At 45.2% G+C, this 14,584-nt stretch overlaps 1 protein-coding gene across 1 annotated transcript in view; it reads right to left on the bottom strand.

The window, feature by feature from the left end:
- The window catches only part of LOC125368127 (zinc finger protein 420-like), a 77,430-nt gene that overhangs the window by 25,694 nt on the left and 37,152 nt on the right, over positions 1–14,584 (bottom strand). Inside the window, exons 8-10 of the mRNA XM_048368982.1 lie at positions 9,524–9,583; positions 7,812–7,937; positions 143–201 (exon numbers count right to left, since the gene is read on the bottom strand). Of these exons, the coding sequence (XP_048224939.1) occupies positions 143–201; positions 7,812–7,937; positions 9,524–9,583 (245 nt within the window). The remainder of the gene's footprint in view (positions 1–142; positions 202–7,811; positions 7,938–9,523; positions 9,584–14,584) is intronic.

The raw sequence follows: 14,584 nt of genomic DNA, 5'->3' as shown, positions 1-14,584 counted from the left end.
ATGTGGGTGTGCGGCTTCCTGATCTCCCTTCAGTCTCCATTTTAGTCTTTTCACAGTCTTCAGTTCCAAGCTCCTCATTGCCTCTGCATATGGGGACAGAGCAGAATGGGGGGACCTGGGTCCCCCAGCGACCCAGGCTCACCTGCGTGTGGGTGTGAAAGGGCAGGTGAGGAGGTTTTGTCAGTGTCTTAAAGGCAGACCCTACAGAGCAAGGAGTGTCTAGTGAGCTCAGCTCTGACCAGAGCAGAAACATGAGGAAGGAGGACAAAGAGGAAGAAATGATGGCTGCTTCCCTGGAAACTCCAGCCCAGGTCAAGGTCAGATCTTGCTTCCTCTTGGAATGACACAGGGTTAAATCTGGATGGGGGTTGGAGGCCTGGATCAGGTGATAGAGCTCAGTGAAAGCGTCAGATAGGAGTTCCAGTCCTGTTGTAAGATAAAAAAAAAAGTATCATAGAAGGACTGTAAAATGTTGACTTCTCTACTTCTGTCTCTTTGCCTGACGAGCATTTCCCATGGACTTTTTCTTCTGCCTTTCTTCTTTCCTCATCAAGCTGAATCCTTAGAGAATCTTCTCCCTGAGGAGAAAGTCCTCCCCATTCTGTCCTCCTCCCCTCACTTCTATCTGGACAGAGTCTCTCCAGGAATTGCTCACTCACGTGACTGCAAAGTGTTTCAGCAAGCAGTGAGCTCTGCACATGTAACCGGCATTTTTAGGTGCTGTTTGGACTGGAACTAGGTCCTGCGACATCAGTGGAGAAGGAATGGTGTGGTGGGAGTTTCTTCCTGCATGAGAATTCAACTAATGCCATGCAGAACAGGGGATCATGGCTCACAACTGTATGCCTTGCTCCTCTGGAAGCTGAGATCTGAGGATCATGGTTCAAAGCCAGAGCAGCCAGGAAAATCTGTGAGATGATTTGTGTTCGTTACTTGTGAACTTGAATTCAGAGCCTCAGAGCTGTCTCTGAGCTATTTTTCTGAAGGTGAGTCCTTAGCTACTTTGAGCCACAGCGCCAATGCTGGTGTTGTATGGTTCATTGAAGAGTAGATTCTCACCAGGACTTTTTCTGCCTGGGTGGCTTGGAACTCTGATCCTCAGATCACAGCCTCAAGAGTAGTGAGGATTACGAGCACTAGTGTCAGGCACTGGCAAGTTACACTGTTATCTCTAATTCACAACCAACCACTAGAAGTGAAGCTTTCGCTTATGTGGTGAGTACTAGACTTCAACAAAAACCCTCAATGATGGTAAACAAGCCATGACTTCAGACTCAAAAAATTGGCATTCATAAAAGTAAACAATCAAACAGACACAGCCTTAGAAAGAAAATGGCCAACCTTTCTTGAAAAATTGAGACATACAGGTAGTTGGAGAGTATAGAAAGCAGGTGTGGCTTGAAACCTGCTTTACATCAATTATTAATCAGTGGATTCAGGTGACAGATCTTTCAATTCCTTCGATTCTACTGTGAGGGCAATGACACGGTTGCCTGTTAATAAGTTTATTCACTGGAATGCTGAGTCTGGCCAAAAGACCATCATTATGGACCATCATTCATTTTATCATTCTTCCTGACTCTACAATGTCATTTAATATAATTTAAGTTTTATTAAGTGTCTCTACGAAGAGGTTACAATTCTCTGCAATGTCACATGGATTTCCCTGCCCAGGCTTGTTTCAACCAGCACCTGAAACCTTTTGAGTAGATTAGATAACATTGTTGAGCTTGGTGAATTTTCTTTCTTCATTCAACAATATGTTGTTCTGTCTTCCTGAATTGGAATGTTTTGTGTGGTTTCTTTAAACTCTAGTTTTAATCCATTCTGATCTGACAGACTACAGAGAATATTTCAATAGCATATATGTACTGAAGTTTACTCTATGTCCAAAAATATGATCTGTTTGGGGGAAGTTTTAGCAGCTGCTGAGAAAAATGCTATTATGTGGTTTGTAGGTAAAATACTCTGCAGAAAACACTTTGTAGGAACACCCAGAATTGTGGAAGATGCTATAGAGTCCATAAATTCTTTTCAACAAAAGCTATCAGGAAAGTTGACCAAACTTTACTTTTTGCTAAGAGAAAAGATGTGTGCTTTTGGACCCAGAACACTGACATTATAGGAGCCTTATTGTTTATCAATGGTAGGGCTTGAACCCAGGTCCTGAGCACTGTCCCTGGCTTCTTTTGGCACAAGGCTAGAATTCTGCCACTTGAGCCACAATGCCACTTCTGGCTTTTCTGTTTATGTGGTGCTGAGGAATCAAACAGGGGTTCATGCATGCAAGGGGAGCACTCTTTATCTAAGCCAGATCTTCAGCCCCTAGAGACCTTGTAAAATACACCATGTATATCCACACTAAAGATCCTAAAAAGAATAAAAATCTGAAGTGGGACAATATTTAGTTCATTGTACATTGTAGAGTGTGAGGCGTATATATGTTCATATATAAATATACATTTATAATTATATCTACATATAATATATATGTATGAAAGCATTTTTTTTTGTCAGTCCTGGGCCTGGACTCAGGTCCTGAACACTGTCCCTGGCTTCATTTTGCTCAAGGCCAGTACTCTACCACTTGAGCCACAGTGCCACAGTGCTTATGTGACATAGGACCTCTGATATTTTATACGACTTACACAACTTCTATGAGCACTCAGGCAGATGGATCTCTCTCTCTTTCTCTCTCTGTCTCTCTTTCTCTCTCTCTCTCTCTCTCTCTCTCTCTCTCTCTCTCTCTTTCAATTTTGCCTACCTGCCTGCCTGTGATATAGGAGATGTGATATAGGTATCTGCTTCCAAAGGTACTTAATGTTTGAAAGACACAAAAGAAGTTTTTCTGTTGTTATTGATGTTTGTTAAGCTTGGAGATTCAGTAAAATTCTTCTTGTTGTTGGCGAAATCCTAAGTTTTCTCTAGCATTGATCATGTGGCAGACAATAGAATTGAATTTATAAAGGGCCAACTTGGTTCCATCAAGATTCCAAAAACTCTTGGAGGTGGAGTCCCATTCCCCCACTCCCCCCACCCTGTAATGGGTGTGCCAAATTCCTTGAGGCAGGGCCTTGATGTGGAGACTTTAAGTGCCCAGTAACCCTGTAACCCTCCCAACTATATAACTGGGGCCTTGCAATTCAAATGCTCCAAGGTGAAGGTGTCTTGCTTCAGCTTGCTAAGGCTCTGGCCAGCTCCGCGGCCATTATGCCATGCCAGGTGTCTGTTCTGTTCATGTCCTGTCTCCCATTACCTGGACCTGCTCTGGTCATGGCATCCAACTTTAGCTCCCCATTGGAGCTGATCTGGTTTCTCAAAATGTGGCCGCCAACCTGCTACCCGCCCTGCCCCATACATGCCAGGCCGCCAGCCAAGACCTGCCCACACCACCACCCTCACCCACCACCAGCCCACAGCCCACACCACCAGACATGGCAGCTGACTTCTGGGACTCATCCTCTCCCAGCATTCAAAGCTTGTGGACTGTTGGGGTTCACTCCAGAGGCCTCTGGGAAATAGACTCCAATGAGCAGAGATTCCTGGAACCAGGAGCTTCCCTTAGACTTTCCCAGAATGCAGTGCAACAGTGGCTTTTGGGACTCTGTGGTCCCCATGAGCCTCTGGTCCCCTCTGAAGAGTTCTTTCTCTGGCCCTCAAATGCTGGGAATTTGGCTGCCCAGAAAGATTTAACAAATTTGTGTGTGTGCTGGTCTTGGGGCTTGAACTCAGGGACTCTGTGCTGCTCCTTCTGTCTCAGCCTGACCATCCACTCCAGTTAGCTGGTCCCATGGTCCCATGTGAACATGCAATATCAGTGGGCCAATGAACACTGAGGCACGTCAGTGCACAGGAACCCCTGCTACAGCCACTGTAGGGGAAGACAAGACGCCCTTTCAGGATGAGTGTGGATCTTCTCAGTCACAAATTTTTCAGCCGTAGACCATGGGATTTAAGGCTTCGTTATGGGGAAGAGATTATATCAGGGAAGACCCTGGCTGCCCATTTGGTCCCTAGCAATGTGAGAATAGAGAAAAACTAGAGATCCCTGCGAGGTTCAGGTTGCATTTATGGACATTCAGACATCCAACTTTAAAAGCCACTCCCTAGTAAAGGGAATTAAGTAATATAATGAATCACAACAAATTAAGTATCTGTACATCTGTTAAGTGATACCTCATTAAAACACAGATTATATATTCACAAATTACACCTGATGAAACTGGTTAATTAAGCTTTTTTATCCCTTGACTTTAAAACTCAGTGCCCCGAGATTTACCTGAGCAACTGCACATTTGAGACACATTTAGTCCTAGAAAGAGAATTGTTTTCACTTTTTACTGGTGACTGAAAATATTTATTATCCTACAACAAATATTTTTGAATATTCTAACTATTCCTACTTGAAATAGGCATCAATTTGTCCATGGTCAGGCTAGTTTTTCTCTTTAGTTAAACATTGACCATTTCCTTCACTTCTTCATCTCGGGTCCTGTGGACTATACTTGAACTTCTTTTGCTCAAGGATGTTGTACCACCACTTGAGCCATTATCGTACTTCTGGTTTCTTTTATTCATAATTAATTGGAGATAAGAGTCTCACGGACCTTCCAGCCCACCTGTCTTTACACCGCTCTCCTCAGATCTCAGCTTCCTGGGCAGCTCAGATTGCAAACCTAAGCCACTGTGTCCAGGGCTTGGCCACATCCATTGTTTTTGTTGGGTTACGTTTGAACTAAAGGCTAAAATTTGCTAGGCAAACATTCCACCACTGAAGAAATGTCCCCAAATCTGAGTTTCCCTCATCTCTTGTTTTCTAGGCATTGTAACTCAGAATCTCATGTCTGTCAATTTATATTGCTCTCCACACTTGAGCTATGTGTATGGATTCTTGTGTTTTATCCAACTGGATCAGTGGTCAGGTGATGTGCTCCATCTCCTTCCTGTCTGTCTTGTCTCCTTCATAGTGTGTGTGTTGGACTCTAATTCCTGGGCCTTGGCACAGGCTATTCTGAATTCTCAGTGTTTGTAGGTTTCATTCACTGTGGCTTTCTCTGTGTTTCTTCCAGCTTGAGTAGTGTGGAAAGACCATCCCTCATTTTCTGAATGTTAGGGTTCCACTGGATTGTGGATTTTCTCATGTCTCCTCAAGTGTGAGCTCTGTGTATATGATTTGCCACATGAATGGCATTTGTAGGGTCTGTTCCCAGTGTGACCTCTCTGGTTAATTCAGAGGCTTGAGCTGTTTTTGAAGAGATTTGTAGCACTGTTCACATGTGTAGGGTTTCTCTCCCGTGGGTGTCCTCCCAGGTTGGAGATATAGCAGAAAGTCTTACCACAGTGTTTACACTCATGACCTTTCTCTCAGTGTAGTTTCTCTGGTGTATCCTAAGGGTGGAACTGGATGTGAAGGACTTGTGGCACTGTTCACATGTTAGTGGTTCTCTCCAATGTGTTTCTTCCCATGTTCTTTCAGGCTGTAGACAGACGGGAAGGTCTTACCACACACTTTGCATTCATAAGGTCTCTCCCCGGTGTGGGTTCTCTGGTGTTGCCTAGATGTTGACATAAGTTTAAAGGCTTTGTCACAGTGGGGACACTGGTAAGGTCTCTCTCCAGTGTGGATTCTCTAGTGGATGATCATATCCCCAAGCTGCATGAAGGAATTGTCACAAGCATTGTATCTGTGGGGTTTTTCTCCTGTGTGGAGCAGTTGGTGGATTTTAAGATGTGAACATTGTCGAAAGGCTTTGCCACATACAAGACATTCTGCAAGGTTCTTTGTGTCCCTTAACCCCCTGAAAAAGGAGAAGGGCTGCTGTGGCTCAGGAGCTAGAGAACTAGCCTTGAGCATAGAGGCTCAAGGACTGGACACTGGCCCTGAGATCACTTCCCAGGCCTGGCCAATGGAAAAACCAACAACAGACATTTCCAGTTTAGGAAAATATTGCAATTCCAATTTCTGCCTCCTGTCTAACTTCCCTTTGGAAGTGTGTTCTGGGGATGCTGTTCAGTACCTTTCCACTTACCTATAGTTTTTTCTGATGGGTGCTTTCTCCTTTTTCTCCAGGGCTTTTTTCCTTGCTCCAGACAGGTGATGAAGTCTAGTTTAGAGACATTAAGACCTGGGCATTGAAAAAGTAGGAAGGTGTTTTCACTGGAGTACACAAGAGAATATGGCCCTTCGTATGCCCCTGGAGTATAGCTACAAAAGGGGCATTTGTTATTTGTTTTGTTTTGTTTTGCCAGTCCTGGGCCTTGGACTCAGGGCCTGAATTCTGTCCCTGGCTTCTTTTTGCTCAAGGCTAGCACTCTGCCACTTAAGCCTCAGCGCCACTTGTGGCCATTTTCTATATATGTGGTGCTGCAGAATCGAACACAGTGCTTCATGTATATGAGGAAATTACTCTTGCCACTAGGCCATATTCCCAGCCACACAGAAGGGGCATTTGTGGCAAGCAGGTCCCACGTGCAATTTCCTCCTGCAGTTTTCAGTATCCTGCTTCCAGTGAGTCAAATGTGCAGGGTGACCTGGAGCTGCTGAGCTGTGGAGGACATTGTCCTGTGTCACTGAATGGTTGGCATTCCCACTCAGCTAAGATAGGCATGCAAGCTGGGTGTCAGTGGCTCATGCCTGTAAGCTTCCCTTCTCAGTGGATTGAGAATATCCACAAGAAAGCAAATCTACTGAGAGTGCAAGGCACACACATATATAAGGACAAACACACACAGAGAACACACACACACACAGACATATGCCAAAATAAATTGTAGCATTCATTTACCTTCCAAAGTGGAATGTAGGTCATTGGTTATGGCTCAGTATTACAGTGATTGCATCCCATACATGAAACCCTGGTGTTAATTCCTCAACACCACATACATAGAAAAAGCTAGAACGGGCACTGTGGCTTAACTGGTAAAGTGATAGTCCAGAGCAAGAAAAAGCCAGGAACAGTGCTCATGTCCGGAGTCCAAGCCTGAGGACTATAAAAAAAGAAAGAAAGAATCAAACAAACAAAAAACACAGAGTAAAATATACAGGATCAGAAGTTATACAAGTGTTATTTTCTTTTATTTCTTCCTTTTTATTGGTTTTGTGGTTGATTTCTAGGACTGGGTTCTCTCCCTGAGCTGTTTCAGTGAAAGTTAGCACTCTACCTCTTTGAGTCAAAACTGCACTTCCACCTTTTATGGGGTTATTTGGAGATAATAGGTAGACCACCTTTTCTGTCTAGGCAGGCTTTAAACCAAGTCTTTAGATCTCAGCCTCTTCATTAGCTAGGAGTACAGATGTCAGCCACTACTTCCGGTTGACTAGTGTGTGCATGTGTGTGTGTGTGTGTATGTGTGTGTGTGTGTGTGTGTGTGTGTGTGTGTGTGTGTGTGTGTGTTTTAAACCAACCCGTTCTCAGGATTTTTCAAAATGGGGTTATCTGAGATGCACTTGCACTAAGCAGGCTTCACTGTTTTGTTCTGTTTTTAATCTTTTACTTTTGGAATATCCTGGGTCTTCACCTCAGGGCCTGGTTACTGTCTCAGTTTTTTGTGATCAGTTTTTTGTGCTCAAGCTAGCACTGTCCCATTTGAGCTATAACTCCACAGATGGCTTCTGGTGGTTAATTACAGAGGAGAGTCTAATAGACTTTCATTCCTGGACTGGCTTTGAAGCACGATCCTCAGATCTCAGCCTGCTGAATAGCTGGGATTACAGGCAGGAGCCACCAGTACTCAGCAAAGATGGGCCTGATATGAAATATTCTGCAAGGGAATTCTGAGAATGAACTTGAAGTAGGATGGAAGCTCCTCACCCACAGACAGCAGGTTCCTGTAGTTTTCCAGCATGACCTCCCTGTACAGAGCCTGCTGAGTCAGGGTCAGGCACTGCCGATGGTCCTGTGTAAACTCCACAGCCACGTCCTCAAATGTCAACTGTCCTCAGGAAGGAAAAGACAAATGATAACAATATGAGCATTTGTACTTGGACAAGTTTCTGTTCATAGTACAGGAAACTGACAAAAGTAAGGTTATGATTCTGCTATAGATGAGCAAAACTTGTGAATTTAAATACACACTTTCATAGTTCGTGGTTTCCCAGGCGTATAACTGAGCACGTGAAAATATGGAATCACATTCTCCAAACCATGTACACAGTATAATAAGAATAGAATAAGAAAGGAGAACAAGATGAAATTGTATATATGATATAAAATTATGTTATCAAGATAAGACTTTGTTTTTTTATTACTGTATTTTATGTCCCATAGCATTAGGAGTCTATTGTCCTGACATGGAATCTCTTAATCTAATGTGTGTGTATGTGTATATATAAATATATATGTATGTGTATATGTGTGTATGCATATATATATATATACCTCACATTTTACAATGTACTGCAATAACTATTGTCCAACTTTTGATTTGATTCCTTTTAAGAGAGTTAATTTGGATTTGCATGGTATGTTTTAAAAGGTTTCTATGATCTAGGAACTGGTGCTTCACAACTGTAATCCTACCTAGTCAGAAGACAGAGGTATGAGGGAGGTCGGTCAAAGCTAGTCTAGGAAGTGAAGCCCATTAACTATGTTTTTGTAGTTTAAAAAAGTTTTTATTCATTTTGATCAACAAAGAAAGGACAGGCTGAATGCCAACTTGTCACCTCCTCATAAATTTGAACAAATTTAGTAGCAAAGAGAAAATTAACCATGGATATCTATGATGATGGTATTTGACCCAGACTCATCATCCCAGTGAACAAAGAAATTATCAGCCAAAATTGTCATTGCCCTACAGTGGACATCAAAGAAATAGAATGATCTCTGTCACCTGAATCCACTCATTAATAATGAACTTAAAGCCAGCTTCCAGCCACCCCTGATTTCTATATTTCACAAATTCCTGTATGTCTCAGCTTTTTATACTTAGCTTCTGAGAAATCAGACATCTTCTAAATCCTCTTCATTTTCTGAGCTGTTTTAAGCAACAGGTGCCCTTTGGTTTCAAAGCTCTCCCAGCCCTTTTTAAAATGAGAGCCAAATCTGGGGGCTTGAACTTGTGGCCTGGGTACTGTCATTGAGTTGTTTTGTTGAAGTTAATGCTCCACCACTTGAGCCACATGTTTACTGTTTCCCGTTTGGTGATGAATTGGATATAACTCTCTACCTTGCTGGACACCAGTGGCTCATGCCTGTAATCCATGCTACTCATGAGACTGAGACCTGAGGATTGAAATTCCAAAAGACCCGGGCAGAAAGAGTCCCCATGAGACTCTAATCCTAAATTCAAAACCATTGGAGGTGTCCTCCAAAATGGTTCAGTACTAATTTTGAGCAAAAAGAGCTTAGACAACTCAGCGAGGCTTTGAGTTCAAGGTCACAACCAATAACAACAGTAACAAAAAATCTCACAGATTTTCCTGCCTGGTCTGGCTTGAACCATGATCCTCAGATTCTGAGGAGCAAGGATTATAGGTGTGAGCCATGGCGCCCAATTCTCTAAGGGCATTAATGGAAATCCTCACCTGGGATGAAACTATCACCACCCATTTCCTTCTCCATGGGTGGTGAAGAACCAAGATGCACTGCAACAGCATCCTGCAATGCCAGTCCCATGTTCAGAGCTCACAGCCTGCTGACACACTTTGTAGTCATGTGAGGGTGTGATTCCTGGTGAGACTTTGTCCACAGAGGAGTGGGGGAGGTTGACAGAATGGCAAAATGCTCTCCTCGGCAGGGAGAAGAATCTCTAACAGTGGGCTTGATGTAGGAAGAAGAAAAGCAGAAGAGAAAGTCCATGGAAGATGCTCATCAGGCAAGGAATGGAGGTGGAAATGCCAGTTTTCCAGTCCTCTTTTTTCCTTTCTTGTCTAAGTGCAGGACTCCCATCTGTATCTGATGCATTCACTTTGCACAGAGCTCCACCCTCTGAGCCACTTCTACAACCTCCATGCAGGTTGAACCATGTGACATTCCAGGAGGAAGTGGGGTTCTGACCTTGACCTGGGCCAGAGTTCCTGGGAAGCAACCATCACTTCCTCCTCTTCTTCCTCCCTCCTTGCGTGTCCTCCTTCCCTCAGATAAGCTTAATCAACCACTCCTTGCTCTGTAGGGTCTGCCTTTAAGTCATTGGCTGCCCTTCCACACCCACAGGTGAAGGGGTCTGGGGGCTGCTGGGGGTGCAGAATCAGGAGGTGTGGAAGTTTGAAACCCTGGATAATCCTGCCATTCGGCCTTGTGCATGGCCTTAGCAGGGTTGGATGGGCTTGCACATCGTCTCTCCTGGGCACACACCCCAGGAGGAAGTGCGGCCAAGTGTGCTCCTATCTGCACCACAAGTGGACTTGCCTATCAGTGGGAGAAATGGAAGAATTTTAACTGGCTGTGCACGGGGCACTACCAATGGCCATACTTACATGATCTTGGGTAAAGAATATAAAGAACAAGAGTCTTTATAATTTTATAAAAAATGTAAGTGTATTGTTACTGTGAAGGTGTTATTCTGAGGCCTGACCATTTCAGAAGTCAGTGAATAAGAGCATTTCTTATTAGACAATGCCACCTTTTCTTTGTATCCAATAAGCTTTTTGAATCATTTGGTGTTTCTGTCTGCCAATATCCGGGCTCCAACTGCAGGCCCTGTGCACTTGCTCACCTTCTTTGCTCATCACCCACAACTCTACTTCTTCCTTTATTCCTAGTTAATGGCAGATAAGTGTTTCAGAAGATTCTGTAAACCTAAGGTTTCAGGGAACCACAGTCCTCTGATCTCAGACTTCTGAGGAGCTAGGAGGAAAGGAATGACCCACCAGTGTCCAGTGATCCTGTTAAACTAGTAATATTAGTTTAGACAGCAGACAATGTCAGTTCTGAGTGCTTGTGGTGATTATTGTTGGGGCGGTGGGAATTTTAAATGGTGAAGGATGACATGTGAAACCCTCAAGTAAGAAGTCCCTGAGGTTATAGCAAGGTTCATGTGTTTGCTTGTTTGTCTCTACAGTGTCCCAGAAGGAAAGCATCATCTTATGTCATTAACATGTATATTCTCTATCTATTAAAAAGCAGCACATTTTTTTTTAAAGAAAATGAGCCAACGCCAGTCTTCCTCACTAACACTTCACTGCACACAATGCATTACTCCCTATATTGGGCAGATTTAAGTTCCTAAAGTTTCCCTGAGATATTGGTTGCCACACTCCTTGCCAAGATGACAGTGGCTTCACCTCCTTTGTGCATTGGTGCATCATGATCTGCAGTGAGATCTCCTTTGCCAGGCTGAGGAGCCTGGGTCTCCTCCCTGGGAGGTCTGACCTCCAACCCCTAGGAGAACACCCAGAGTCTGAGAGAAGCCAAGAGCAGAGGCTGGGCCTGGTTCCAGGCCCTGTCCCTCAGCATGCTGGCCCCACCCACATCACACTGACCCCACACCTCAGCACCCTAAGTTTCCCCCATCAAGCTGGTCCTTCCCATCACCACCCTGGCTCAGTCCCTGTCATCCTGGTTCCTCTATTTTCCTGGCCTTTCCAATATCACCCTTGCTCTGCCATCAGAATCCTGCCTCTATCTTTCATTACCCTAGTCCCTAGATACCTGGTCCTTCCCATAAATTCGCTCTTGCCTCCCTCCAACACCTGGACCTCACCCCTCAGAGCCCAGTACAGCCCATCAGGGACCTGGCCCAACCCATAGAAACACTGCCCCAGCCCCTCCAGGCCAAGTGATTGCCTGTCCCCTCTACAGCCTGAACTTGCAGCTCAGCACCCTGACTCTGACCCTCAACTTGAGCCCCACTTTAGCATCCTTGCTTCGGGCCAGTGGGCACTGGGAGGCCTGGGGTCTGCCAAGGCTTCATCCCTTTTGCCAGTGTACCCCAGGCAAAGCTCTGTCCAATTACTCTCTCTTTCCTAGGCCTGCCTCCTTGTCAAGTCAGATTCTTCCCAGCCCACTCTGTGTAAGCAGCCCAAGCCCAGGTGTTTTCCCTAGTCTAGCCTCTTTAAGGCCACACCTACCTTTTTGAGCATCCAATCACTGGTCCTTTAAACCTCCTTTCCTTCTGGCCCTGCCCAGTCTCTGCTCTCCACTGGGCTTTGGCCCAAGCTCTCTCCTTTGTCACTGTCCTTCTGACCTGCCCCCTTCCTTCCTTGGTGCTAGTGGCTCTCCCTGCAGACCTTGAAGAGGATGACTTAAATGATTTGTCACATGTGTGCATTTGTAAAGATGTCCCCAGGGTGGCTTCTCTGGTGTCTTCTAGGGCTGGACATGTATTTGAAGAATTTGTGGCACTGCTCACATTTGAAGACATTCTTACTAGGGTAGGTTTTCCCCTGTTGTTTGAGGCTGAAGAGATGCCTGACGGTGTCTGCATGAGTGAGGATTCTCCCTGGAGTGATTGCTTTTCTCAGTGGATTTTCTCGTACACAGTGAGACTGGAGCGATTCCTGAAGGTTCCATAACATGCACTCCGTGAGGACCATCTCTGCAGAATCCCCAAATGAAACATTAAGAAAAGAGAAGCCTTATGGCTCACACCTGTCATTCTAGCTACTAAGGAGTCTGAGTGCTGAGAATCATGGTTCAATGTCGGCCTGGGCAGGAAAGTCTGTGAGAAACTTAGCCTCCGGTAACATACCTCAAATCTAGAAATGGAGCTGTGTGGTTCAAGTACTAGAGCTCTAGCCTTGAGTACAAGAGGCTCAGGGACAGCACCCAGGCCCCTACTTTATTTTTTATTTTTTATTTTTTATTTTTTGGCCAGTCCTGGGCCTTGGACTCAGGGCCTGAGCACTGTCCCTGGCTTCTTCCCGCTCAAGGCTAGCACTCTGCCACTTGAGCCACAGCGCCGCTTCTGGCCGTTTTCTGTATATGTGGTGCTGGGGAATCGAACCTAGGGCCTCGTGTATCCGAGGCAGGCACTCTTGCCACTAGGCTATATCCCCAGCCCCAGGCCCCTACTTTAAGTTGATGGTCTGGCAAAATAAAAACCAATCACCACCAATATTTTCAGTGTTTTCTTGGAATGAGGTTTTGTTCATTTTTTTTTTTTTTTGGCCAGTCTTAGGGCTTGGACTCAGGGCCTATGCACTGTCCCTGGCTTCCTTTTGCTCAAGGCTAGCACTCTGCCACTTGAGCCACAGTGCCACTTCTGGCCGCTTTCTGTGTATGTGGTGCTGGGGAACTGAACCCAGGCCTCATGTATACGAGGCAAGCACTCTTGCCATTAGGCCATATCCCCAGCCCAGGTTTTGTTCATTTTAACTTACATTTCCCTGACATTTCCATTCCTCTCCCTTTCTAAGCTCTCATCTTGTTAAAGACAGGTAATTAGGACTGGTTTACAGACATTAAGGACTGGGCATTGCCAAAATTGAGTGACATGTCTGCTGAGAGCAGGAGAGAAGATGGCCACCAAGTATGTTCCAACCAATCCACGTCACTCTGTCCCATCCACCCTATGCTGACACCCCATCCTCTCCACGCTTCCCCACCCGGTATGCCCCATGACACTCCCCACAGCATCAATCATGAAGGCTGGCCTTCTAAACTCTTCTTCTCCCAGCTTGCAATAGTCCACAGACTATTGGTGTTGGCCCCATAGGCCTCTGGTAAATAGATTCCAATGAGAAATTCATCCAACCAGAGGCTTTCCCTGAGACTTTCCTCTCATGCAATGCTTCACAGATCTAATAGCTTCTGACCCATTGCCTCTGAGAAATGCACTGTAGCATATGGAATGAAGGGAACTGGAATAGCTCCTTCAGTCTTTCCCAAAATGCAACTCTACAATGGCTAAGTGGGGTCTCAGTGGTCATCAGCAGCCTGTTTTTCCCTGTAAGAGGTCTTGGAGGGCTTGGAGTGGCAAGAGTGCTCACCTACTATACATGAAGCTCTGGGTTCAATTCCCAAGCTACACATTTATAGAAAGCAGGCACAGGTGGCGCTGAGGCTCAAGTGGTAGCTTGCTAGTCTTGAGCAAAATGAAGCCAGGGACAGTGCTTGGGCCCTGAGTCCAAGGCCCAGAACTGGCAAAAAAAAAAAAAAAAAGAGCTCTTGGATTCAAATGCTAGGAGCATTGTGGGCCACAAAGATTTAACAGTATTTGGTTTGTGCTTGTGCTGGAGCTGGAACTCAAGGAGTAGACCCTACCTCAACACTCCCTTCAAGGTACATGGTCATATGATCACATTGGTACATGGAGTATTAGTATTCCCATGACTACATATGCACATGAAATATTAGTTGGCCTATAAACACGTAGGCATATCAGTGGTTCCATGGAGTATTAGTGGTCCTTGAACCCCTATGTACATGGAATAGAGGCCCTGACTTTGCCCACCATTCAGCAAGAGGCATCGACTTCATCCAACCATCATGGTGCAAAGGAACCTTTGAGGATGAGAGTGTGGATATTCTCCAGTGAGGTGGGTGCTTCCTTGTCAGCAGAGCTGCTGCACTGAGCCCATGTTGGCCACTGGCCTCAAATCCTCCTGAATTCAGCAAGATGTTTGTGTTCAGTGGGCCTGTGACTTGCGTGTGACCAGAGGCCCTGCTGCTGCCCGACTCCCTCCTCCCTGGAGCCGGGTCAGCAT

Source organism: Perognathus longimembris, chromosome 20 (genome assembly GCF_023159225.1).
Source record: "Perognathus longimembris pacificus isolate PPM17 chromosome 20, ASM2315922v1, whole genome shotgun sequence".
Classification (NCBI taxonomy): Eukaryota; Metazoa; Chordata; class Mammalia; order Rodentia; family Heteromyidae; genus Perognathus; species Perognathus longimembris.
Note: the sequence above shows the minus strand (reverse complement) of the source record. Positions and strands in the feature narration are given on the sequence as shown.